The sequence below is a fragment of the Quercus lobata genome, chromosome 9 (genome assembly GCF_001633185.2).
Source record: "Quercus lobata isolate SW786 chromosome 9, ValleyOak3.0 Primary Assembly, whole genome shotgun sequence".
NCBI classification, from domain to species: domain Eukaryota; kingdom Viridiplantae; phylum Streptophyta; class Magnoliopsida; order Fagales; family Fagaceae; genus Quercus; species Quercus lobata.
In genome coordinates, this window is record NC_044912.1 from 26,521,371 (window position 1) to 26,549,181 (window position 27,811).

Consider the following 27,811-nt stretch of genomic DNA (forward strand, 5'->3'; position numbering starts at 1 on the left):
ATGAAATAATGTTTTTAGGGCATGTAATATCTAAGGATGGCATTTTTGTGGATCCTAAAAAGGTGGAAGCTGTGGTAAATTGGCCTTGACCAAAAAATGTATTTGAAGTTCGTAGTTTCTTGGGTCTTGTAGGTTACTATAGGAGGTTTGTTGAAGGTTTTTGACGTATAGTAGGTCCCTTGACTAGGTTGACCTAAAAGAATGCTAAATTCTTGTGGAAAGATGAATGTGAAAAGAGCTTCGAAGAATTGAAAGACCAGTTGGTTTCTGCTCCAATTTTGACATTGCCAATGGGTTTAGGAGGATTTGTAATTTATAGTGATGCTTCACAAAAAGGTCTTGGTTGTGTGCTTATGCAGCATGGAAAGGTGATAGCATATGCTTCTAGACAGCTAAAAAGGTATGAACAGAATTACCCTACTCATGACTTGGAGTTTGTAGCAATGGTCTTTGCATTGAAGATATGGAGGCACTACTTATATGGGGAGACATGTGAGATTTACATTGACCATAAAAGTTTGAAATATTTGTTCTCTCAAAAAGAATTGAATATGCGGCAAAGGAGATGGATTGAGTTGTTGAAAGACTATGATTGTACAATACATTATCACCCAGGCAAAGCAAATGTGGTGGATGATGCCTTGAGTAGAAAATCCTCTGGTAGGGTGGCAAGTATAATTTTGAGTAAAAGACTTTTTTTTTTTTTTTTTGAAGAGTTGAAGGAGATTAATGTGGAGCTCCAATTTAAGGAGCCAAGGTTACTTCTTGCTCATTTTCGAGTACAACCTACCTTAGTTGAAAAGGTGAAGATTGCTCAAGGATTTGATCCTAATTTGGTAAAGATTATGGAAGAGGTAAAGGAAGGTAACCAAGTTGAGTTTGGCATTCATGGTGATGGTGTTTTACGATTTAGAAATCGATTATGTGTTCCTAATAATACTGAATTAAAAAGGGAAATTATAGAGGAGGCTCATAAATCTGCATACACTGTTCACCCAGGTAGCACCAAGGTAGCACCAAAATGTATCAAGATCTCATAGAAGTATATTGGTGGAATAATATGAAAAGAGAGATTGCAGATTTTGTATCCCAGTGTTTAATTTGTCAGCAAGTTAAAGTTGAACATCAAAGGCCTGCTGGATTACTTCAACCTCTCAGTATTCCGGAGTGGAAGTGGGAACACATCTCCATGGACTTTGTGATTGGATTGCCTAAGTCAGTTAAGGGTCATGATGCGATATGGGTAATAGTGGATAGATTGACCAAGTCTTCCCATTTTCTACCAATCAAGACTACGTTTTCATTGGATAGATTGACTCAATTATATGTTATGGAAATAGTGAGATTGCATGGAGTTCCTATCTCTATAGTCTCTGATAGAGACCCTCACTTCACCTCTAAGTTTTGGAACAGTTTACACAAGGCTATAGGAACCAAGTTAGATTTTAGTACAGCTTTTCATCCTCAAACTGATGGGTAGTCAGAAAGAACTATTTAGACACTTGAAGACATGCAAAGAGCCTGTGTGTTAGACTTGAAAGGTAGTTGGGAGACTCACTTGCCTTTAATTGAGTTTGCTTATAATAACAGTTACCATTCTAGCATAAAAATGGCTCCTTTTGAGGCATTGTATGGCCAGAAGTGTAGGTCACCTATTTGTTGGAATGAAGTGGGTGAAAGGAAGTTGTTTGGTCCATAACTAGTTCAATTGACTACATAGAAGATTTAGTTGATTCGTGAAAGACTCTTAGCTGCTCAAAGTAGGCAAAAGAGTTATGCAGATAATAGAAGGCGAGACTTAGAGTTTCAAGTTGGGGATCATGTGTTCTTAAAGGTGTCTCCATCGAAGGGTGTGATGAGGTTTGGGAATAAAGGCAAATTAAGTCAAAGGTATATTGGTCCTTTTGAGATCTTGGATAGAGTGGGCAATGTATCTTACAGGTTGGCATTGCCACCAACTTTGTTACATATTCATAATGTATTCCACATATCAGTGTTATGAAAATACATGCCTAATCCATCACATGTTTTGGAATATGAGTCGATCAATGTTAGAGAGGACTTGTCTTATGAGGAGCAACCAGTGCAGATTCTTGATAGTAAGGACCAAGTGCTATGTTCAAGGGATATATCCTTAGTGAAGGTGTTGTGGAGAAATCATATAGTTCAAAAAGTGACATGGGAAAAAGAGGAAGACATGAAAGAAAAATACCCCCATCTATTTTCTAATTGAGGTGCGTCAAGTTTAGAGGTCTAAACTTATTTTAAGAGGGGAAGAGTGTAATACCCCACATACTTTTATTTGAGGTTATTATTAAATTTTCTTTTAAATATAATTGATGGGCCATAGGTATTCTTTTTATTAGTAATTGCAACCCGCTACCTCACTAAGCCTACATCTCTAATACGAACTACAAGGTAGAGGAAGAGATAATTAGGGTTTTCATAGGAAGGGTTTTATCAAAGAGGCTAAGAGGTATTTTTCCTTGGAGTTTAGAGCACATACAATTGAAGAGGCAATCAGATTGTTCAAGGTATGATTTCTCACCATTAGAAACAAAGAATTAAGGAATTAGAATTTTATCATGGAAAATTTAGTGATGTGTAGATTGTTGAATTGGTAATTTCTTAGATTACGATTTTACACTATTTCAATTATTCTTGAATCCTAGGTTGCCATTGTTCAGAGTCTAGAACAAAAGCCGAAATTATTAAAACCATGAATAAGGTTGCATCGTGTTTGTAGGACTATAAGGGCTTTAAGGTTGATGATCTACCATAATGTCAATTCTGGATTGTTGGACAAATTGCACCCGACCCCACCCATGTGCCACTAGCTAGTTCTCATTTTGTCAAGTCCTATTTTCTCTTATTGATAGCTTTGATAGTCTATGCCTAGGTGTTGACCTTTCCCTCACACAATGAACCATTAAGGTCCAACACGTCTACAATTCTTTAAAAGGATAATGACAGACTTGTTTCTTTTATCCAAATTTTAATTTCATCTCAAAATGCTTAGATATTAAGTACATTAGGTTCAATGATATTAGGTCCATGAACAAGTCATATTAGTTTTTAAAAGCTCGAAAATGTGTTAAAAACACAAGAGCTTGTTTAGACCCCCAATTCAAATTACAGCTTGATTGATTTTACACTAACTTAATACTAAGTGCGGAATAGTGTAAACACAAGCGTATAAGCAAGACAACTACTCTAATCCAAATTTAAAGCAACACAGCAGTAAAAATGAAATGAACAAGAGTAGGGAACAGAGATGTAAACATAGATAACATCGAAACGTGTTATCGAAGAGGAAACCAAAGAATCTCGGCGAAAAACCTCTTCGCCGCCCTCCAAGCGAAAATCGATCCACTAGACAATCAGTTGGGATACATAGGTAAGCAAGAGACCCTCTAAGCCTAATCTACCCTCTGTACCTAAACCCTCCAAGCTCCTACTCCAACAAGGCTTCTCGGAACTGTGTCTTGTTTAGCTCTCTGGATCCCGCAACAAGCTCCATGTTGCATCTGCCATCCTTGGCTTCTTCCAATGCTTCCCAGCAAAACCAAAAACACTCACTACACTTTGAAAATGTGTGGATTGTGTTTGGGTACAAATCTCCTCTCAAGGTATGATAATGGAAGAGGGATGGAGAAGAGGCTACAATGATTTCTCACTAAGGATGAGTAGCTTTTTCTCAAGAGGATGGGTGTGTGTGTTGTAGAAAACCTATCTAGGGTTTTTCTCTCTGAATAACCTGTCTAACATTTGTGGGTAATGAGGGTATATATAGTATGGGTGAAGGGTAATGAATTCACACATAAAAATCCTCTAGGCAGAATGTTTCGCGATTGTCTCGCGGGAAGGCCTTACTTTCGAGACACTCGAGAAAATGACAGCCTGGCACGACTCTTCAGCTTCCAGTCATGTGCTCCTCACGTGCTCTTTCGCGGCTTAGCTTCTCGCGAGCTTCTCACGAAATCCACTAATTCTTCATTTAAGCTTGAGTCTTCACCAACTTAATACTAAACCCAATACAATAAAATCCCACAAAATACAAGGAACAAAATTAGAGCAATTACAACACTTTTTGTCATGGAATAAAGTCAACATAAAACATAGTTGTAAATCACAACTTTACAGTTTTGGCCCATAGTTTTCATTGGGATATATATTAAATCCTAGGTTTGCCCATAGTGTGTATTTTAGAACAAAGTTACAGTTATAGAGGCTAATTCATGTTTAAGGTTTTACTTTTGTTTAGGACATATATTAAATCCTAAAGTATTGGCTGTTGGCCCTGAGTTTTGATAAATTCAAGGAAACATACTCTTGGGTAGAGATGCTTTGCATTAGTGTTATCATTTAGTTCAGCAAGTATAATTTTAGTGAGTCAATTTGTATAAGTCAATAAGATTTATATTTTGTGGAGGATATTAAGTAATTTTCATGATTGATTATAAGTCCCATTTAAGAGTATTTTAAGACTATTTGGAGGGTGTTTTAGCCGGACTTTCAGAGTTATTCAAGTTCTGTAAGTAATTATGCATAATATGCACAAGTTTTGTCCATTAGGTTCTTAGATGTTAAAAGTTTTCAAAAGTTACGTATTTCAAACTTATACTTTCTAAAGTGTATCAAAAGCATTTTTACATCATTGAAAGAGAAACTTCTAATTTTAAATAACGTTTTGAACGTCCGAATCTCATTTAAAAGATGAGTTCTAAACTAAACTATTTTTATAAAATAATTGAGTTTCAAAGTAAGTTTTCTAACAAAGGTTCTTGTTCTTTAAATTTGTTAAAACCAAGTTATTTCAAAGTCATATTCCTATTCTCCAAATGGTATTTAAAATGTTTCTTTTAGCAAATTGAATTTTCAGATTTAGCAAATTGAATTTTATATAAACTCCTCAGCTCCTATTCTTTCCCTAAGAGAGTCAAGCATCCTTTGATTTATGTTTCAATATGATATTGTGATATTTGATATGCCTTTATTCTTGGAATAATTGTTAATATTAAGAAAATTATTCTATGTTGTATAAACTTTGCCTTTTGTGATATGAGACTCAAAATAAGTGTTTTTAGATTTGATCAAGTATATGTGTAAATCCGCTCACAAGATTGTTTGTGAGAATATGTGTTGATCCCTCACTAGTAGGAGTTAGATTTTGGTATCCGCTCACAGGATTGTATGTGAAAATATGTGATGTGTATATATAACACTGTGCTCTGATCAAATATATGTATATGTTTTCTAATGATTGTGAGATGTGATTATATATGTATTAAGTGATTCATTATATGTTTTGGAATAATTATTTTTGATATCATTGAATGAGTTTGTGAAAAATCAAAATACTCATGCTTTGCTTGACTCTATTCCGTTGTGTATTCTGTATAATTACTTACTAGATGTGTGGCTCACCCCATCAATTAATATTTTTATATTAAAGTATAGTTGAGAATATAGAACCTTTGGATCGCTTTTTAAGGCGCAAGGTAGAGTGTGGAAGTTGTAGGCAACTACAGTATTACTTGAAAACTTATAAAATTTCAGTTACTTTTATTTTGTAATTCATGTTTTATATAGTGGAGATTATTTTCAATTTGTGGAGTTTAGATTTTTGTAAGAGGTTTTTAAGAGTACTTATTTCTTTGGATTTTAATTTATTTTGGATCAATTATGTTTATTGAGTTATATAAGTGGTTAGACGATGAACGGGTACAAATTGGAGTTTCTATAGGTAAATCCATTTAACTCATTATGAGAAGTGCTATGTCCACATTTTCATAACAAATTATAGGTGGTAAGTTGTTATTTGTTCTAATTTGAATCCACAACTGAAATTACTTTTTTGTCCACTCATAACAACTAGTAACAACCTACTACTTAAGATTTATTGTCAAAGTGTTGTAGATGTAGCACTTTTCATTAATTAACCCTGTCAAAGATATTTCAACGCAATAATAGAATTTTCAACCTCTATCTTAAAACTTTAAAAGTCAACAATTCATATTTTTGCCTCCATATTTTAAAACCAACGTTTTCCAAAAGATTACATAATGATTTAACTACTAAATTTCACAACATCCATGAAGATAATAAACCAACTAAACACTTAAATAACCCAAATAAACTAAATAAAGGATTTATTAACCACAACATGTTAGAAAAACCAAACTCCTACTTTATTTTAGGGGTCTATAGAAAAAACCTTAATCGGCCACCCGTTGTACAGCAGCCTAACCCACTTATTAAATAAGATAACTCCCCCAAAACCAAAATCCATACTCATTCATGGTTTGAAGTCTTCACTTAATTGATGTTCAAGTTTGGTGTAGTATTTGAATTGCCAGAAGACATCCCAAAGTGTGGAATGGGCTGAATAAGTAACGATAATATACTATCTTTAGTTTTTCGGTCTGCAACACTGAACCCATCTCCATATTGGTACATGAAATGACCCATCCTTGCAAGGTTCATTGCAATTTCAATAAATGTTTGACAGAATGGAGAACTTGCAACTCTCTCTTCATTCACCTTCTTCCATGCTGTACTAATCAAAGACTTCACATACTCACGAGCGTCGTTTTCACTAGCACCAGTTTCATTCATGTAACATTGGATTGATTTTGGAACATCACCTCTTTTTAATTCATTCTAAGTTTCCAGAGAGAGAGAGAGAGAGAGAGAGAGAGAAGAAAAAAAAAACACATTGTTAGGCTAAGCTTGCGTGAAGTAGTTGAAAGCATTCTTAATGAAACTATTAGGATAGTGTGATTAGCATATTGCAGATGTTCCAAGATCATTTGTAAGTCATAGAATCATTGATGACCAATAGAATATTTTGGGGTACTCTTCCAAGCAATCCAAGGCTTCCTTCGTTATTGGATTGGTGACCATAAAGTAAGCATGCATTAGTATAACTAGTGTTGATATTGAAATCCATGCATTCTCAAGGTATTCTGCAAGGCTTGGTATATATCCGTTGTGATACCACTTGGCCTCCAACAAAAAAGATTTACATAAATCTGACCACTGAAACAATTAAATGTGACCATAAATTAGAGGAATTAAAACAGTCATGTATTTAGGAGAAAATGTTAACAATAAACAATGATGGATTTAGAAGTCAAATCAAGTCAATACCGCTTTTTTAAGGTATCGAATGATGTGGAATCCTTGTTCCTTAAGGGGATCAAAAGCCATTTCATTAACAAAGTTGTAGAGAATGAGGAAACATATCTTCATATAATCTGGAAGCCGATCCATTGCATTGATCTCCCATCTGGAGTCACACAAAAAATGAAAGAGTAATTTTTTAGTTTTTATGTCAAAGGGGATGAGGCGTAATGCACTAATGTGATTTATACAAACCTCTCAATGGAATCTGTGAAGAGCTTGAGTTCATCCAAAGTTCCATATACATCATAAACATCATCTACTATCGTTAACAGTGCACCCACCTTTGTTAAATTTATCCTACAACACCCAAACTGAGGTTGATCTATCATACCCATTGACCAAAAGAAAAGCTCCATTAGCCTATCCCTTGCAAATATCAAATTTTCTGCAAGCCTAGTATTCTTCCACCACCTTTTTATGGACAAAACAAGATAATATCAATTTTCTAAAATTAAAATTTAGGCTATAATAAACTTGATTATTTGTTTTATGTTGCCATGAGATTTGATTTTAATTTTAATATTCATCATTGTACACTTCAATAGTTCAATAGAGAATCTACATGGTCCTTCAAGGCTTGTCAATAACTAAGTAATTAACGTATTGATTATATGTCAGATGAAGCTCAACTTAATGTGAGAAATGATAAGCTTTTTTAACCTTGACACTTGTTTTAGATCTTCTTGGTGGACTGCTTGCACCATGTTAAAATCCATTTCTGCAAGCTTAAGTAAGATAGGGTTCATATCTTCTCTACTCCTATATATATCAATAAGCCACCTTGTTTCAAACTTTATTATTCTCCAATGCAGGGGAAGCTCCAAGGCATAAGTCACCATAGCAGAAAGAGTTTTATCTTTATTTTGCTTGACATATTCTTGGAGGTGCTTGGTTGTGAAATTTCTCAATTCCTCCAACACATTCTCACTTTCTGTCAAAAGGAATGATGCTTCATACAAGGATAGTATACCCTTGGTTTCCTCACAAAGGCATGCCTTGAATTTCCCTCTCTCATCCTTGAAAATATTGAAGACTCCTGCAATGACCAACGCAATAATTATTAACTATATTATGGTAGTATGTACACTTAAATCCAAGAACTAAACTCTTTACCTAAATGTACTCTTTCCATTTTAGGTGAATTGGAGATGAATTTATTCCGTTTAAGTAGCCAATTTTTTTTTTTTTTTTTTTTTCGTGTTTCTAAATTACCTTGAGAGATGTTATATCCATGATGTCTTAGGAGTCTAAATTTAAGAGTTGTGGCATATAAATTCTCCTTTCTCCACGTATCACCACTTTGATTATTGTTGTATAGACCTTCCAATATTCTCTTCATCTCTCCCTCGAAGTGATGAGATAATCCAAGTCTTTGCAAGATATCTATTAGCTCGAGTTGCTCTAAAGGATCGACCACTTTGTGAAGCATCATCCTCACATGTTCCTTCAACACATTACTTTGTCCAGTGCAAGTTTCTCCCTACATCACAATTTTATCATTAGGGGCCAGTCAGTTTCCAAGTAATATAGTCAAAAGAACTAGTAAAACGATATAACAATTGAAAACAATAACAAATTGATACCACATATTTGTTTCTCAATGACTGGATGTAATCATAGTCCCAAATGGAAGGTTGGTAATTTGCTGATTGCCGAACAATAATGGAATTATTTGAAGTATTGCTGTTTGCCATGCCACTGCTAGCTAGTTGGATGTTATACTAAGTGAGACTGAGCTTTAGATGGGGGAGGTGCTCCTGTGAAATTGCAAGTAAGGAGAGAAGCGAGTAGGTTACATATATATTATCCATTAAGGCAGTGTTATTGTGGGTTTTGTGATTGAATGGGTTATTATTTAAAAAGACTAAGAGAAAAGAAAGAAGCAGAGAGAATAAATAGAGAGACAAGAGAAAGAAAGTAATTTGTAAAACGATAATTGTATTACATACTTTGATTCTGTACATTGTCCTAATTACAAGTCCCAATGAAATATCTAACAATAATTGATTTAATCTCATTCCGTGATTCGAAGAATTCTAGAAGTATCGCTCCCTCCTCTAACCTCTCGTATAAGGAGTGGCACCCACCTGAAGGGAGTGATGCTGTCACCAGCTCTAATTGTAGAACACACAGTGCTCTGCTCTTGGGGAAGATTGGTCCGTGTGTGTCGGAAGAATAAACACACTTTATCCATGTAAAGTTGTGATTTCCAACTAGCTTGTGTTAGTTCTAATTTCGTGCCAAATTTGATTGTAATTTCTTCATTCGTTTCCCTATATTTATGTGTGTTTATTTGTAAGGGATGAGTGTGAGAGATTGGTGAAAAATCAAGCTTCAAAGATGAATCAATGCAGTTCGTGACTAGCTCGCGAGAAGAGTAACCCGTGAAAGGCCACGTGTGAATCATATGACTAGAAGCTAAAGAGTCACGCTAGGCTGTCAAGTTCGCAAGTAGTTTGTGAGAAGGGCCACCCCACCAAATACCCGCAAAACTCTCTGTTTGGCAAAAAGATAAAGTACTTTACCAAATTCTTTACCCACACTATAAATACCCTTATTATCCACGAATTGTAAGGAGTGCTTTTCAGAGAAAATATCCTAGCAAATACACTTGAAAGTTAGTGATTGTTATACTCATAATCATCTACACATTTCCTTATAGTTTTCATCTAATCCTACATCTCCATCTCTAGATCCTTGAAAGGTTCTTATCCCAAACACTTACCACACCCAATCTAAGTATTAAGTGAGGTTTTGGTACTAAATAATTATATATACACACACCTTTTCACAAACTTTTTGATTTATTGCATGGATTAATGACTAATAATAATTATGTTTTTTTGTTAAAAGACTAATAATAATATAATTGAAGCAGAAGCTCAATAAATGATTAAGTTTCTTTTTTAAGTAAGCAAGGGAACCTTCTCTAATTGTTGTATGATGTCCCTCAATTTCTTTTAATTTTTTTTTTATAGAATCAAGTGTCCCTCAATTTTAGGAAAGAGTTTGTAATGTTATTTTAAGGAAAAATTACACTTTACCTTGCACCCTAAACATTTTTTCGAATGCATATTCTTCATCTTAAGCTATAACTTTTGTTATACTTTGCATTCTAACGTTAAGTTTGTTATTAATGTGAATGGAAATTCAAAATTTATGATGCAAAGTATATTAAGATCATAATTTAGGGTGGTAAACTTAATTTCTTCTTTATTTTTAAGTGATTGAGAATAAGAGTAATATGGTCTTTTCATATAGTGTCATACTTCTCCATCTAAGTAGACAGTAAATTTGATATTGGGGTGTAAAGTGTATTAGAGATCATAGTTTAGAGGTGCAAAACGTGCATTTGATAAGTTTAGGGTGCAAATCTATGTTGGGTAGGAAAATTTGTGTACCAAACATAGGCTCTCTCAATTATTACATAGATTTAGTCTATGTGTAATCGATAGACTTTATCTCAATTATTACATATATAGGTTAAATTAACATATGCTCTAAGAGCATACATTTATAAAGCAAATTAATAAAAAAAAAATTATGAGAAAATGAAAATGTTACAAATTTTTTTGGATAAATTTTTCTATTCACTAAAAAATATTTTTAAAAATAAATGATTAATGTATTCTCTGACTTGGCCTCTATATTTACAATCATTCGTTATAGAAAGATACTAAAATCGAGATCCCAACCCCAACAACAATGTGGTCTTTCACAAGACATAGGTTAACTTGTGATTGTGAGCAAGATTGAAGGAAGTATTGGGAACATCTTAAGATCAGCATGCTGTCCTAGTGTTTTTGTTCTTTAGGGCTAGGCCGAACAACCAAGTACTAGCTTAAAAAAACTTGAGTACTCTAGTGTGGTATTGGAGATGTAATAAACAGTTAACAAGAAAGCAAAAGGGAAAAGATGGAAATGGCTCCAATTTCGGATATGTTAGCACAAACTACATGAGCCTCAGATTTCTCTAATTTCATTTTATTTATTTATTAATATTTATTAAATACATATATATTATATAACAATTTTTATGAGCTTTTTCATATATTCAATTGATTAAGAACAAATAATAATATTTCTAATTGAGAGCTTTGTAACTCAAATAGTTGACACTTTCTAGTCTTTTTAAAAAAATATTTAAAGTTCAAATTCTCTTACCTCATTTCTCAAATTATCAAAAATAATAATAATATAATTAAAGTTTTTCTATCCTACACACAGAATTGACATTGGGCTACCACCACGGCTTGCACCAATTAGCCCAAGCCTTCACTCCATAGATTATGTCTTAGAAAATCTCCTATTAAAAACTATAACAATATCATTTCAAGTTGGGTCATAATCTGGATTAAATACAACTAAGTTCCCCACCCAATAGGCGTTGTATGTTAAAACTATCTTTTGAAAAAAGAAAAAAAAAATCCTTGGAAATTCAAAAATAAATTAAAAATATAAAAAGAAGGAAAAAATATTAATCTTGGAAAAGGGGTAAAGAGATAAATTGGGACACAAGAAGAATAAATATTTTTATTAACCATTTAAAGAAATATCTTAAATCTATGTTGGGTAGGAAAATCTGTGTACCAAACATAGACTCTCTCAATTATTACATAGATTTAGTCTATGTCTAATTAATAGACTTTATCTCAATTATTACATATATAGGTTAAATTAACACATGCCCTAAGGGCAAACATTTATAAACCAAATTAAAAAAAAAATTATGAAAAAAATGAAAACGTTGCAAATTTTTTTTGACAAATTTTCTATTCCCTAAAAAATATTTTTAAAAATAAATGATTGATGTATTCTCTAACTCAGATACTATATTTACAATTATTCGTTATAGAAAGATACTAAAAAGGAGATCCCAACCCCAAAAACATGGTCTTTCCCAAGACATAGGTTAACTTGTGATTGTGAGCAAGATTGAAGGAATTATTGGGAACATCTTAAGATCAGCATGCTGTCCTAGTGTTTTTGTTCTTTTGGGCTAGGCCAAACAACCAAGTACTAGCTTGATGAAACTTGGGTACTCTAGTGTGGTTTAGGAGATGTAATAAACAGTTAACAAGAAAGCATAAGGTAAAAGATGAAAATGGCTCCAATTTCGGATATGTTAGCACAAACTACATGAGCCTTAGATTACCTTAGATTTCTCTAATTTTATTTATTTATTTATTAAATACATATATATTGTATATCAATTTTTATGAGCTTTTTCATATATTCAATTAATTAATAACAAATAATAATATTTCTAATTGAGAGCTTTGTAACTCAAATAGTTGACAAATTCTCTTGCCTCAATTCTCAAATTATCAAAAATAATAATAATATAATTAAAGTTTTTCTATCCTATGCACATAATTGACATTGGGCTACCACTATGGCTTGGGCCAATTAGCCCAAGCTAGGGCTGTCCACAAGTTGGGTCCGATTTGGGCCTAACCCGCACTCGACCCAATTGAGTCGAGTAACTAAAAAATAGACCCGTACTCAACCCGAGACCTACAGGTCAAACCCAATGGTTCAGATCAACGGTTTGGCAGGTCAGATTCGTCAGTTTAGCGGGTCAGAACCATAGATTGGGCCAATTTATGAATTTTCATAGATTTTTTTGGGCCTTTTGTGCGAAAATTAATGGGCCTTTAAAATTACAAGGATTTTATTTTTCTTGTATACATAATAAGATTGGGCCTCTTTTTTACTTCATTTATTTTAAACTGGTCCTCAAGCTCTATTTTTTACTTCATTCATTTTAAATTGGATCTTCAAGCTCTGCAAAATGCAATATCACTCCAGATTAATATTTCCCAGTAGGCTAATTACAGTATTCACAACAGTATATATAATTAGTTACAATAAGCATATAATTAGTTCCAGCATATAATTAGTTACAATTATGAAATAGCATAAGTATTTCCAAAAAATGTCTAAGAGCAGAAAGATATTTATCAACAATATATAAAGACAAAGAACAAAAGGTATAAAATAATAGAAAGGGAAGTAACCAATATCAACATAAATTACAAGCAAGGGCAGAAACTTGAGTATATAACACCTTTAATAACACTTAACAGACAAGAAATTTTGAAGTTAAATGAAACAAAACAATATGTATGATAATTGTAAGATTAGTCTGAAAAGTTTCATAACATCAATGTAGTTTATAAAAGAGAAATGTGTTTCAGACATCCAAGGAAGGATTGAACAGCACTAGCTCTCAAGCCCGGCAAAGGCGAAAGCTCTTAGGCGACCACTGCGAATGTTTTGAGAAACAAGCCTTTGGATTTGTCATCGTCAACAATAATATTGTAAATGCATCAACATCGGATCTTAGAGTAAGAAATTGATGCGCTCAATTCCAAACATTAGAAAATTCTTTGAATTACAAATTTATTTGTAACAAAATGTGAAGAAATAAAACAATTTAGGAGTTTAAACTTATATATTATAAAGGAATGAACACCTCAAGCATTCAAGGAGAGACTAAAGCAGCAATAGCACTTGCAACCAAAGAAAGCAGAGTACTGAGGCAGCCGCTGCAATTGTTTTGAGAAACAAGACATCTAATTTATCATCAGTGGATATAAAAAAACTAACCATTTAATTTTAAAAAACAAAGACAGTACCACCAAAACATTTCAAGACAGATTGTCATTTAGAAATTTGGAGAATAAAATTCAGTCAGAAAAAAGTTTAGCGGGAACAACTAAGAAATATGGCAACGAGGATTCCATTCTAACAAAAAATAATAAAAATAATAAAAGCAAACAACCAGAATAACTAGGAATTCACTAAAAAGACAACACTCACTGCCAGCTAATTCTGTATGTCAAAGTAAAAACTTTCAGATATCCAAGGAAATATAGAGCAGCATTAGCTCTCAAAGCCTGGCAAAGGCAAAAGCTCATAGGCGGCCACTGCGAATGTTTGAGAAACAAGCCTTTGTATTTTTCATCATCAAGAACAATATTGCAAATACCCTATGCTACAGATTACAAATAGAACAGACTATTACCATTATAATAAATAAAAACTTACAATATCCGCTATCAAACATTAGAAAACCCTAAAGATGACAAATTTATAAGATGCATAATGGGAAGAATGCAAAATATCTAGAGAAACTGTAGTAACAAGAAATGAAATAAATCATTGTTCCATTGGCCACGTAAGTAACACCATTAACGACAATTAGTAAAAAGACTAATACAACTCAATTTTAAAACTTGAGGCACCAATTGTGCTCGCTTTAAACTTAAAGGACCAATTGCGCACATAGGGTAAACTTGAGGGACCAACATTGTAATTTTGCCCTTAAAAAATTTCAACCTAGGAATTTAGAAGCAAAGGCCTTAAATATTTCAGATGGAGCAATTTTCAGAGTAAATATCATTAGGAGGTCAACACCACTTGTGCAGCAGCACAAACACCTGAGAATAGCAAGCTGAATATAGCAAATTAAAGCAGCCACAAAAGCAAAAGTTTAGCAGTTAAAGTGGTAGGTTGAAATGTTCTAACAATGGTGGTCATCTGGGGGAGGCTTCAAAGCTCTAACATATATTGATATATTAAAGGAGAAAGGTTTCAAGAATTGCTACATAAGATGACATATATAATAATGAAACACAGATTGCAGAAGCTGCTAGGCTTGATGCCATACTATCATGATTTATCTTGTGACATCTGGTGAGCCCAGATATTATGAAAAGAATGAAGCATCTTTCTAAAACCATTAGAAAGTTGGACATGAAATGTAAATACTCCCCCCCCCCCCCCCCCCCAAAAAATAAAGTCAACAAATAAATAACAATTATACAAGGAGATAATAAAGAGAAAGGAAGCAGGAAACGATGGGGGTGTGGAACAGCAGACCTGCTGAGCATAAGCATTTGCTAAGACACAAAAAATGCTAGCTGAAAGTTGAACGCCTTCTGACTTTAGAGCAGATATGCACTCCTCAGCATTAGCAAATCTCCCATATTGCCCATAAATATCAACCAAAACTGCATAAATGGCGCCACTTTTTTTATATCCTCTGTATTTCATAGTCTCAAAATTCTTCTTTATCACATCCCACTTTCCCTGCTCTCCCAAACGGATAATAATGGTAATGAAGATCTTTGGATCAGGATATAACCCTTGTTCTAGCATTTGGGTGAACAACTCAAGGGCCTTAGATAAATTCCCAACCTTACAATGCCACCTGATCAAAGAATTCCATGTTGTTATATCAGGCCTTATACCTTCTTGTCGCATTTTCTCAAACACTTCCAAGGCTTCATCCAAATCACCATATTTCCCAAACGTATCTATAATGCTGTTATAAATCTGCTTGTCTAGTGACATCCCCATCTCCCTAATCTCTTCTACAACACCCATTGCTTTTTTCCACATCCCATTATCCCTGTAAAGACCAATAACCTTACTATACACAAATGAGTTCAGTTGAAACCTCTTGCGCCTCATTTCGTTGATTATTCCCCAAGTATCTTCCAAACGCCCAGCATTCACATAGTAATCCAGAAGAACCTCATATGTTTCTTGATTCCTACAAATACCCAAATCGTCCATTACATCTAATACCTTAACTGCACCTCCTAGGAGCCCTTTCTTTAAGAAAACTCTAAGCAAAACATTGTACAAGTTCACTCTAGGCTTAAACCCAGAACATATCATTTCTTGGAAAACTGCTTCAGCTTCCAAAGTCCTTCCTATGCTTCCAAGAGCTTCAATCAAATGGGTGTAGGATATCAAGTTGGGATGAAGCCCCGAAGCCTCCATCCGAGCGAGAAGAGTCATAGCCCTGTCAATATCTCCCACTTTGCAACAATCACATATTGTGTGGTTATATAGCTCCCAAGAAAGTTCTTTTCCTTTTACAAGGCTTTCTGGGGACTTCGTATCCAAGTTCTTTTTGTCAAATGCTCTTAAACTTACTTCTTTAACACCCTTGTTCAGCATGGAAAGATTAGAGGAACTAAACAAAAAGAAAGAAGTGACACCACGGGTGGATGATAGTGAAAACAACACCATCACCATGAACATATCATATATCTTCTATTTCTGCAACACGGGGAAAAAATAACTCATGATAAGAATTCAAACAAGAGATACGAACCAGGAGATTTATATTAGTAGGAGTGAAAAGCATATATATGACAAGTGCATATTTATTTGGTAAATCTAGAAGCAGCATTTTTCTTTTTCTTCTTTTTCTCTCTTAAAAATCATCTATACAAAGCAAAATTTAACAAAAGATTAGATATTCCTTTGAATCAATCATAACAGCAAGGGCCAAACAGTACGTCCAAGTGCCAATGATAAAGTCCGTTCAAATAACACTTGAACAAGATTACTCCACAAGGACCACAAAATATATTTTAAAAAACAAATAAATGCAGAGAACCTAAGCTATTATACCCATTAGAGCACTGTAGCAGCAATGTCACACAAGATTAGCAAAAAAAAAAAAAAAAAAACAATTTCACACAATCATGTGAAAACAAATTACCACAAAACAATAAAAAAGTCTACTTTACAAACACCCAAATTTGAACATTTTTTTAAAGGTTTCAAATCTAGATTTCAACTCTTAACAATAAATGCACTCCTAATTGCAACACTATATATCATCAGAGAAAATTTACCAGGTGGGTTTTCTCAATTTCACTTTAACGTGTAAAAAATAAAAAATAAAAATAAAAATAAAAATTTTCAACAATTACTAATTAAACCCTGAATTGCGGCTCAATATTGCAAAATCCAACAATTTCAGCTAATGGGTCCTCGTCAATTCAAACAGTTATCATAAATATTATACCATAAAAATTATAATTTTGGGCTTAAGCTTAAAAGATTAAAGAATAAGGAAAACCAAAAAAACTGAGTTCAGAAAGAGGCTAACTGGGATGAAAGAGCGTGTACTTGGTATGAAACAGGAAGTAAAGACAGGGCATGAATCAAAATGATGTGCTGGAAAGAAGAAAATCATGATATGAACAAAGATTATATAGGTTAAAACTTAAAAGGGTTAATGAATGTTTATTGGGTCAGTGCTCCAATTGGTGAAACATGCAAGTCTTAAACACGAAATAACTGAAAGGCAAAACAAACTTACAGGTTTGGAGAAAAGAGCAACAGTGTCAGAAAGTGCTAACCTGCTATTATAGATGAGAAAAATAGTCCCTTGTCCCTACCATCACTAGACAAAACCAAGCAAATATTAAAAACTTGGTTGACAAAACACACCTGTGTTTCATAAATAAATAAATAAAAACAAACAAAAACAAAAGCAAAAGACATCTGTGTTTTATAACTGAAAACGTGAAGTTGTGACGGATAAGGGAAAAAGAGGGCACAAAGGGTAAGACCTAATTATACTACTTTAGTTGTTATTTTTAAAATTTTTCTTTTAAGTTTTTTTTATGTGTATTTTTCTTAAAAAAATATATTTTTTAATTAAATAGTCACGTAATCTTAAGAGGAAAACTTAAAAAATAATATTGTACCTAAGTTTCTCCAAAAATATATACTCAAATCCACAACATTCTTTTAAGTCTCCACGTTATTTTTTGGGCACTTTAAATTCACTTTTTCATCAGTTGTACTAAAAAATGCTATTTTCTCATACTAAAAAATTACTTTATCTATATTTATATCTATATCATCTATATATATATATAAAACCGAAGCTTTTGGAGCTCCCACAATTTTCCACATCATCATTTTAATTTATAAAAAAATTTAATTTTTTAAACTAAATAGTAAATACTATAGGAAACCTTTGACAAACCCGACTATAGCCCATAGGTTTTCTGTCAAACACGAAAACAAATCTCTTCCGGAAAAATATTGAAAACCCTAAACACCCTCCCCAACTTTCTTCTCTCTTTCCCACCCATGACATAGCCACCGTTGTTCGTTGCCGTCACTATCAGCCACCATAGCCATCAAGTTTGTATCTTTGCCACTTTCTCTGTTTAACTTCAACCTGATAGTTTTAGAAAAACCCCAATATATTTGGTAAATCCTTCAATCCATGGCCCTCTAAATCTAAATACTAACACACAAAAAACCGCAGATAATACATTCTAAATCATCCTAGATCATTATTTAAAAAATAAAAAAACAAACAAACAAATTAAACTATATTACTGTGCCTGTGCTGTGCACTCGCACCGCCAGTTGCTCACCACATGTCGTCCTCTCAACTCCAGCTCCAGTCCAAGCCAGCACCATTGGTATATATCTCTCTCGTGCTTTGTTTAGTTACTGTTAAGTGGTTTACTGCTTTTGTTGTCTTTCTTTTGACTTTTGAGAAACTGTGTGCTGTATAAACTTACTGCTCTACTTCAACAATTTAAGTTCCTTGACTTCTAAACGTGTGGCTGTCTATTGATTTCATTAAAAAAATAAAAATAAAACTTGTGGCTGTCAAGTTTAAAGTTTTACCGTGGTTTTTTTTTTTTTGAAAACTTCAGACTATGTACTAACTGAATGCAGGGAACTTGCTAATATGATAGCAAGACAAACTCCAAATTTTGTGTTGTAAGCTCTTTGTCTAGTTTCAAAAAAAAAGTTTAAAGTTTTACCGTGTTTTTTTTTTTTTTTAAGTTTTACCATGTTGTTGAGAGAAAGAATGTTATATATAATCTAATATAGTATATAATAGGCTATAATAAATATGTATCTATAAAATAGTTAATGTATTTATACAAGGGTATGACTTTTGAGATAAATACAAACAATTACTTAATAATAATTTGATTATTCACACTTTTTTTTTCTTTTTAAATGAGCTATATACATGAAAACCATTCACAATTTGTGCATATTCTTTATAAAAACAAATGTTCAAGTTTCAAAAGCTATTGTCAATCATCTTTTCAAAATGCTAAAAATGTATTTGTTGAACCCCTAGAAAGCCTAATGTTTGGCTTTACATCAAATTTGTTTCAGTAAACAGTAGATTTAGCAATAGTGTTTATTGAAACTATTGATAGTGTATGATTTGCAAAATAAATTAGAGCAAAAAATGGATTTGCGTAGTGAGGCTGTTGTATGTTTTTTTTTTTTGCTAAATTGAATTTGAATTTTAGCCTTGAGCCAAGTAAACATACAAAGGTTGCAATCCTCTTTGCAAATAGTTTCCTCATTGTCTTTAATGTTGCTTTAGTTTCCAACGTTACACTTTTAACGTAACATTACACATTCTTTTTCTTTCTTAATCTTTTTTTCTTTTAAATTCTTGGTGGGCAAATCAGCCTCTCACTAATTTTTTTTGTTTTTTTTAACGTGAGATTGGTTAATTATAATTTTATTTAACTATCCCGTGCATCGCACGGGTTAGCGACTAGTATACTATATAATAAAAGTTGGGTTTAGAAGTCGTAATTACATCAAGTGGCTTCACCAAATTGCAGAAATTTTATTAGATTTTAAAAAAAATATAATTTTTATTTTCCTATAATTTCTAAGTTGATAAAAATCTTAATTTGATTACAATCCAAATTCTTCAACTAATCTATCTAATTCTTATTTTTTAAGTGTAGTGTATTATAATCCAAATTCTTCATCTAATATTCTTTTTTTCTTTTTTTGTATGGTGTATTATTAAAGAAAAGTAGCAACTTTCTAATTTTTTATTACTACACTACACCTATTTAGTTGTTTTTTTTCTTTGAGAGGTAAATTTAGTTGGTTGGTGCCATATAGCTAAAACCTTCAAGTGTTTATCTAAATATTATCAACAAAGCCTAAAATAATAGGATAGAAAGAAAAAAAAAAAAAATCATCTATGTGTAGTTGTGATGTAGAAGTAATTAATCCCATGAATTTAAAAAATAAAAAAAATAAAAAAACCAATTTCATTGGGATACACAGCACACTCGCGGGAGGATTTTTTATCTCCTTTTTTTTTTCCCCAAATATATTTTGTATAATTTTTTTTTTGGATAAATGTCAAATTTTTAGATAACCAAAAAAAAAAAAAAAAAAAAGATAATAATGTTAATAAATAACAACTTGATTTTTACGATATAACAGAAAAAAAAATTGTAATTAATTATGGTATTTGATTTTAAATAAGTTTTTTTTTTTTTTTTTTTGCTTATATCAACTTCTTCAAAACTTAAAATTATTGTTTTAAATGGAAACAACTTCTTATCAACTTTTTATAACAATTGAAATCATATAATTAATTAAACTAAATATTAAAAAATTAAATTAAATATTTAACGTGATGTATATCACAATATCCTACCTTTTATGTCCTAATGCCATACAATTACTACTAATATTTTTTTGAGTTCTTCATAGTTATCGTTAACATGTCCTCTCACTTTTGTTTTATTTGATTAGCAATTGGAGATTTATTTGATTTATGAGTTCTAGGGTGATTAGAATTTCGGCTTCACACCTGCACTCTCTACAATAATATCCATTCCCTTAATCGATAACTATGTCTCAATCTAAAAATCATGAAAGAGTTTTTTTTTTTTTTTTTTTTAAATATTTGATATACGGATCTCTTCTCTTCTCTCTACCTGATAACATGCATGGTTTACATGATAAAAACAAACTCTATATGTTATGCTAGAGATAAGGATAAAGATGACATACTCAATTCTTTCACATACATGTATATATAATTATATATGCCAACCACGATATAGAAAACTTTAAACGCAAAATGGCTATCATTTGAAATGTCGTTGACTTCAATTTCCTCTACAGGTAACATGTAGATGAATCTTTTCCATTTCATGTTTTGAGAAAAATAAAAATATAACTTTTTTCTTTGAAGATGTATATAAATTTTAATGTTATTTAGTTAAGTAAATATGCTAAACTAGATGTGCCAGGCAAATGAGAAGTAGGTAGGTTTTATAATATTGAAGGAAGTACAAGTTGGACTTAGAAACCGTAATTGAATAAAGTGGTTCTTTTGTTCTCTCTCTTTTTTATTTACTGAATTTGTTCATTTTATAAATAGGTTAAAATTTCATGTATGTATCTATTTACAGATTATGCTAGCTTTATCATTTATTTTTATTTTATATGTTATTGACATCAATATTGTGGATTTAATTTGTTCCAGTTTTTGCTTGATACTTTCTTATGTATAGTCTAGCTTTTCTAAAAGCAAAATTTGCTGCCAATTTAAATTGGATAAGCGAAAAAGAAATTGGATAAATTAGATCCATCAGTCCAATTCCTATGTGAGTCTCTCTTTGCTTAACTTAAATTTGTTTTTCATATTTTTAATGTTTAGAAATTTGGAATATTCTTTTTTCTTAAAAAAATGGATTGTTCTTAATTAATGAATTGAGATTTCTATTTAATTTGGTTTTTGGTTGTTTGTAATTATTAAATTTTTTTTTTTTTTCATATGTGTGTGTTGTTCTTTTTGCCTTCAGTTTTAATTTTTTTCTCTTCTAAAATTTTTTTTAAATATTTGTTAATGCCTATAAATTTTGATAGTTTTTAAAGTACAATACAACTAAAGACATTACTCAAGTTATATAATTTAAGGTGTTAGATTATATATAATTATGTTCGATAAAAAATATGAAATGATGTAATAATGATTTATTCAGTTCACATAAAAAAAATGATTCATTTAGTTATAGTTCCTAAAAAAATATAGAACAAATTAATGACTAAAACCGTGCAACGCACGAGACTTTTACTAGTATATCAAAAAGCTGAAGCATAGCATTTATTATTGTTGTACTTTGGTTGAGCCATCTCAGCAGCAACGTCGTTATCCTATTTCGTTTCTAATTTTTCCTATATATTTTTTAAAACATTTTCTCATTTAATAAGGTGACTTAAAAACTCCATTATTTAGAAGTTAAAATATCCTTTAACCATTATTTTTATTATTAATTTACTTATCAAAAAAAGTATTTTTATTATTAATTTTTCAAAACTCTCCCTCCCTTTTACCTATTCATCTCCCCACTACTTTCTATCTTAATATTATTCATGCTCTACCCTTTTATCTTTTTTTATTTTGACTCTTCTTATTCTTAACATATTAATATAAATTTGATATATTCTCTTTCATTCTATGCATAGTTTTCTTACACAAAAAATGTTACCTCTCTCTCTCTCTCTCTCTCAATTTGTTTTTTTATTTTTTTTATTGCATCCATACTTAGGTTGATGAATTTTTGTGTTAATTAAAATTCTACTTTGGGTTAATGCAATTTAGTTTTGTGTTTTAAGTTGTTATCTTTTCTATTCTGTTTGATTATTAAATATTATCCTACTGTATTATACATATAGTATATAATAGTATAATGTTATTATATTATATAGAATGACATGGATAATTTGATATTTCTTATTATATATGTATTTTTACTCTTTTTTCTTCTTCTCTTATTTTATTCAACATTAAAATTCAGTCACATCCTCCATACTTATGCAGCACAAATCAATAAAATGGCTAGAGACACACTTGCCTTCCTTTACCATACATTAGGAGGATCAAAATATTTGTGAGATAAAGGGTCATATAATTTATAATTTATAATTTAGATAGCACTCTTTGAATGTGTCTAGGCCTATAGATTGAGCAATTTGTAACCTTATAAGGCTATTGAGAATGGACTTTTTGAATCAAGACTAAAAAAATATGGACTATTATATATCATTTAGATAAAAACCTTTATCATAGATATATTAATTTTTTTGCCACAAATTTAAACCACGCAACCTTAATAATTTTATATTATGTTTTAGCATCGTGTCTGCTTCTTCTTCTTCTTCTCAAATATATTCTTTATTGTCTTTAAAGGATGCTAACAATATTGATCTTATGAAAAGTTACATAAAATATTGAGAAAAAAAATGTTTTATATTATAGTCTACTAAAAATGCTTTTTAAAAATTTAAAGCTTTCAATTTTTCATATCATTGGCGTGTTTTACAGTTACCACATGTGATTACTTAAGTTTTAATATTTTTAAGTTGTTTCGGCAAAAAAAAAAAAATTGTCACAAAACATGAGTTCATGTAAGGCCATCAAACTTGATAATTTGCAAATGATGGAACCATTCGCAACAATATTTACATAGTTATATAGTTCTAGGTAAAACAATCAAGCAAACTTTTAGTCTTCAAAAAACACATATCTACCAGTGGTTAAACGTTTATTTTGGGTAGTTTTAACTTTTCATATAATTTTACCTCTATATATTCATCTATTTTAATTTAGATTAAAAAAACTTTAATTTAGATATTTATAAGTAAACAATAAAAAATAAAAATCATCTATACATATTTATCTTGTGTGGTCTACTATAATTTAGATGATTATAATTTAATAATGAAGTCTATAAACAAGGTAATTAAAACAATAATATTTCTACAATTCAAAAAGTTCCTATTTCTTTTTTCAAAAAAAGGCCTTTTACATTTCCCTGAAATTTTTTTTTTATTTTTTTTAATTTACTTTGACATACCACTAACCTAACCGCTTCATACATTAAAAAAATTTAATGCTCATTATCACTTCTGTGTAATATCTATAGTACATAAAATATTATCAAAAAAATATGATAATGCTCAATATCACTTCTGTGTAATATTATTAAAAAATGATAATGAATATTTTACACATAAAATATTTATTGACAGAAATCTCAGCCGTACTTGATTTGATCAATAGTATCATTGTTATTGCCTATTCCTATGAATCAAAATCACACCTAGGGAAAAAAAAAAAAAAAAGATTTAGCTCATGTTGATTATAAAAAAAGCAATGACAGCAAATTTTGATGAATTTTTAGGCACATATTGAAGCCTAGAAAAACAAAATGTAGAACTAGCATGCAGCAAAAATGTAAAGGCTAAGACCTTTATGGAACGGGACTTGGTCGGGAAATCATTCATACCTTTTGGATGGAATACATGTTTTATGCATGCACATTCATCTTTCTTTGAAACCAATTATTTTTGCCTTTTTAGTTAAACCATGTGTGATTTTCCATTTTGGAAATGGGATAACCTTTTATCAACAGGGTCAGAGGATGAATGGGTACAAATTGGACTTTCTATAGGTAAATCCATTTAACTCATTATGAGAAGTGCTATGTCCACATTTTCACAAAAAATCATAGGTAGTAAGTTATTATTCATTCTAATTTGAATCCACAACTGAAATTACTTTTTTGTTCACTCATAACAACTAATAACAACTTACCACTTAAGATTTATTGTGAAAATATTGTAAATGTAGTACTTCTCATTAATTAACCTTGTCAAAGATATTTCAATGCAATAATAGAATTTTCCACCTCTATCTTAAAACTTTAAAAGTCAACAATTCTTATTTTTGCCTCCATATTTTAAGACCAACGTTTTCCAAAAGATAACATAATGATTTAACTACTAAATTTCACAACATCCATGAATATAATAAACCAACTAAACACTCAAATAAACTAAATAAAGTATTTATTAACCACAACATATTAGAAAACTAAACTCCTACTTTATTTTGGGGGTCCATAGAAAAAACCTTAATCGGCCACCCGTTGCATAGCACCCTAACCAACTTATTAAATATGATAACTCCTCCAAAACCAAAATCCATACTCATAGATCATGGTTTAGAGTCTTCACTTAATTGATGTTCAAGTTTGGTGTAGTATTTGAATTGCCAGAAGACATCCCGAAGTGTGGAATGGGCTGAATAAGTAACGATAATATACCATCTTTAGTTTTTCGGTCTGCAACACCGAACCCATCTCCATATTGGTACATGAAATGACCCATCCTTGCGAGGTTCATTGCAATTTCAATAAATGTTTGACAGAATGGAGAACTTGCAACTCTCTCTTCATTCACCTTCTTCCATGCTGTACTAATTAAAGACTCCACATACTCACGAGCATCTTTTTCACTAGCACCAGTTTCATTCATGTAACATTGGATTGATTTTGGAACATCACCTCTTTCTAATTCATTCTAAGTTTCCAAAGAAAAAAAGAAACAAGAAAAAGAAAACATTGTTGGACTATGCTTGTGTGAAGTAGTTGAAAGCATTCTTAATGAAACTATTAGGATAGTGTGATTAGCATACCGCAGATGTTCCAAGATCATCTGTAAGTCGTAGAATCATTGATGACCAATAGAATATTTTGGGGTACTCTTCCAAGCAATCCAAGGCTTCCTTCGTTATTGGATTGGTGACCATAAAGTAAGCATGCATTAGTATAACTGGTGTTGCTACTGATATCCATGCATTCTCAAGGTATTCTTCAAGGCTTGGTATATATCCGTTGTGATACCACTTGGCCTCCAACAAATAAGATTTACATAAATCTGACCACTAAAACAATTAAATGGGACCATGAATTAGAGGAATTAAAACCATCATGTATTTAGGAGAAAATGTTAACAATAAACAATGATGGATTTTGAAGTCAAATAAAGTCAATACCGCTTTTTTAAGGTATCGAATGATATGGAATCCTTGTTCCTTAAGGGGATCAAAAGCCATTTCATTAACAAAGTTGTAGAGAATGAGGAAACATATCTTCATATAATCTGGAAGCTGATCCATTGCATTGATGTCCCATCTAGAGTCACATAAAAAAAGAAAAAGATGAAAGAGTAAATTTTTAGTCTTTATGTCAAAAATAGCTAGCTTTAAAGGGTTTGAGGAGTAATGTACTAATGTCATTTATAAAAACCTCTCAATGGCATCTGTGAAGAGCTCAAGTTCATCTAAAGTTCCATATACGTCATAAACATCGTCTACCATTACTATAAGTACACCCAGCTTTGTTAGATTTATCCTTTGACATCCAAACTGAGGTTGATATATCATCCCCACTGACCAGAAGAAAAGCTCCGTTAGCCTATCCCTTGCAAAGGTCAAATTTTCTCCAAGCCCAGTGTTCTTCCACCATCTTTTTATGAACCAAACAAAAGAATATCAATAATCTAACTTTAAATTGTAGGTTAGAATAAACTTGATTATATGTTTTACGTTCCCATGAGATTTAATTTTAATTTTAATTTTAATATTCATCATTATACACTTAAATTGATTTTGATTTTAATATACATTGTTATACTCTTCAATAGAGGATCTATATAGATCTTCAATAATAAGTAATTAACATATTAATTATATGTCAAATGAAGCTCAACTTAATGTGAGAAATAATAAGCTTTTTTAACCTTGACACTTGTTTTAGATCTTCTTGGTGGACTGCTTGCACCATGTTGAAATCCATTTCTGCAAGTTTAAGTAAGATAGGGTTCATGTCTTCTCTACTTCTATATATATCAATAAACCACCTTGTTTCAAACTTCATTATTCTCCAATGCAGTGGAAGCTCCAAGGCATAAGTCACCATAGCAGAAAGAGTTTTATCTTTATTCTGCTTGACATATTCTTGGAGGTGCTTGGTTGCGAAATTTCTCAATTCCTCCAACACATTCTCACTTTCTGTCAAAAGGAATGATGCTTCATACAAGGATAGTATACCCTTGGTTTCCTCACAAAGGCATGCCTTGAATTTCCCTCTCTCATCCTTGAAAATATTGAAGACTCCTGCAATGACCAACGCAATAATTATTAACTATATTATGGTAGTATGTACACTTAAATCCAAGAACTAATCTCTTTACCTAAATGTACTCTTTCCATTTTAGGTGAATTGGAGATGAATTTATTCTGTTTAAATAGCCAAATGTTTTTTTTTTCCTAAATTACCTTGAGAGATGTTATATCCATGTTGTCTTAGGAGTCTAAATTTAAGAGCTATGGCATATAAATTCTCCTTTCTCCACGTATTACCACTTTGATAATTTTTGTATAGACCTTCCAATATTCTCTTCATCTCTCCCTCGAAGTGATGAGATAATCCAAGTCTTTGCAAGATATCTATCAGCTCGAGTTGCTCTAAAGGATCGACCACTTTGTGAAGCATCATCCTCACATGTTCCTTCAACACATTACTTTGTCCAGTGCAAGTTTCTCCCTACATCACAATTTTATCATTAGGGGCCAGTCAGTTTCCAAGTAATATAGTCAAAAGAACTAGTAAAACGATATAACAATTGAAAACAATAACAAATTGATACCACATATTTGTTTCTCAATGACTGGATGTAATCATAGTCCCAAATGGAAGGTTGGTAATTTGCTGATCGCCGAACAATAATGGAATTATTTGAAGTATTGCTGTTTGCCATGCCACTGCTAGCTAGTTGGATGTTATACTAAGTGAGACTGAGCTTTAGATGGGGGAGGTGCTCCTGTGAAATTGCAAGTAGGGAGAGAAGCGAGTAGGTTACATATATATTATTCATTAAGGCAGTGTTATTGTGGGTTTTGTGATTGAATGGGTTATTATTTAAAAAGACTAAGAGAAAAGAAAGAAGCAGAGAGAATAAATAGAGAGACAAGAGAAAGAAAGTAATTTGTAAAACGATAACTGTATTACATACTTTGATTCTGTACATTGTCCTAATTACAAGTCCCAATGAAATATCTAACAATAATTGATTTAATCTCATTCCGTGATTCGAAGAATTCTAGAAGTATCGCTCCCTCCTCTGACCTCTCGTATAAGGAGTGGCA

General features: G+C 31.7%; 2 protein-coding genes, 2 non-coding genes and 1 pseudogene across 4 annotated transcripts; all 5 read right to left on the reverse strand.

The window, feature by feature from the left end:
* Positions 1-6,316: 6,316 nt before the first annotated feature.
* Positions 6,317-8,882, reverse strand: LOC115961493 (annotated as a pseudogene).
* A 4,498-nt stretch (positions 8,883-13,380) lies between these two features.
* Positions 13,381-13,503, reverse strand: LOC115962343. Its single transcript, XR_004085387.1, has one exon. It is a non-coding gene; the product is annotated as a small nucleolar RNA SNORD14 (small nucleolar RNA).
* Positions 13,504-14,043: 540 nt separating this feature from the next.
* LOC115962346 lies at positions 14,044-14,166 on the reverse strand. The gene has a single exon (XR_004085390.1). It is a non-coding gene; the product is annotated as a small nucleolar RNA SNORD14 (small nucleolar RNA).
* A 429-nt stretch (positions 14,167-14,595) lies between these two features.
* On the reverse strand, positions 14,596-17,460 carry LOC115961494 (putative pentatricopeptide repeat-containing protein At5g36300). Its single transcript, XM_031080470.1, has 3 exons — positions 17,321-17,460; positions 14,991-16,266; positions 14,596-14,633 (listed from the first exon to the last, which is right to left on the reverse strand). The coding sequence occupies exons 2-3, from the start codon at positions 16,246-16,248 to the stop codon at positions 14,596-14,598; spliced, it is 1,296 nt and encodes a 431-aa protein (XP_030936330.1). The 5' UTR covers positions 16,249-16,266; positions 17,321-17,460.
* Positions 17,461-24,622: 7,162 nt separating this feature from the next.
* Positions 24,623-27,466, reverse strand: LOC115959424 (myrcene synthase, chloroplastic-like). Its single transcript, XM_031077805.1, has 7 exons — positions 27,313-27,466; positions 26,942-27,209; positions 26,404-26,779; positions 25,911-26,129; positions 25,658-25,796; positions 25,298-25,546; positions 24,623-25,182 (listed from the first exon to the last, which is right to left on the reverse strand). The coding sequence occupies exons 1-7, from the start codon at positions 27,421-27,423 to the stop codon at positions 24,838-24,840; spliced, it is 1,707 nt and encodes a 568-aa protein (XP_030933665.1). The 5' UTR covers positions 27,424-27,466; the 3' UTR covers positions 24,623-24,837.
* Positions 27,467-27,811: the final 345 nt, after the last annotated feature.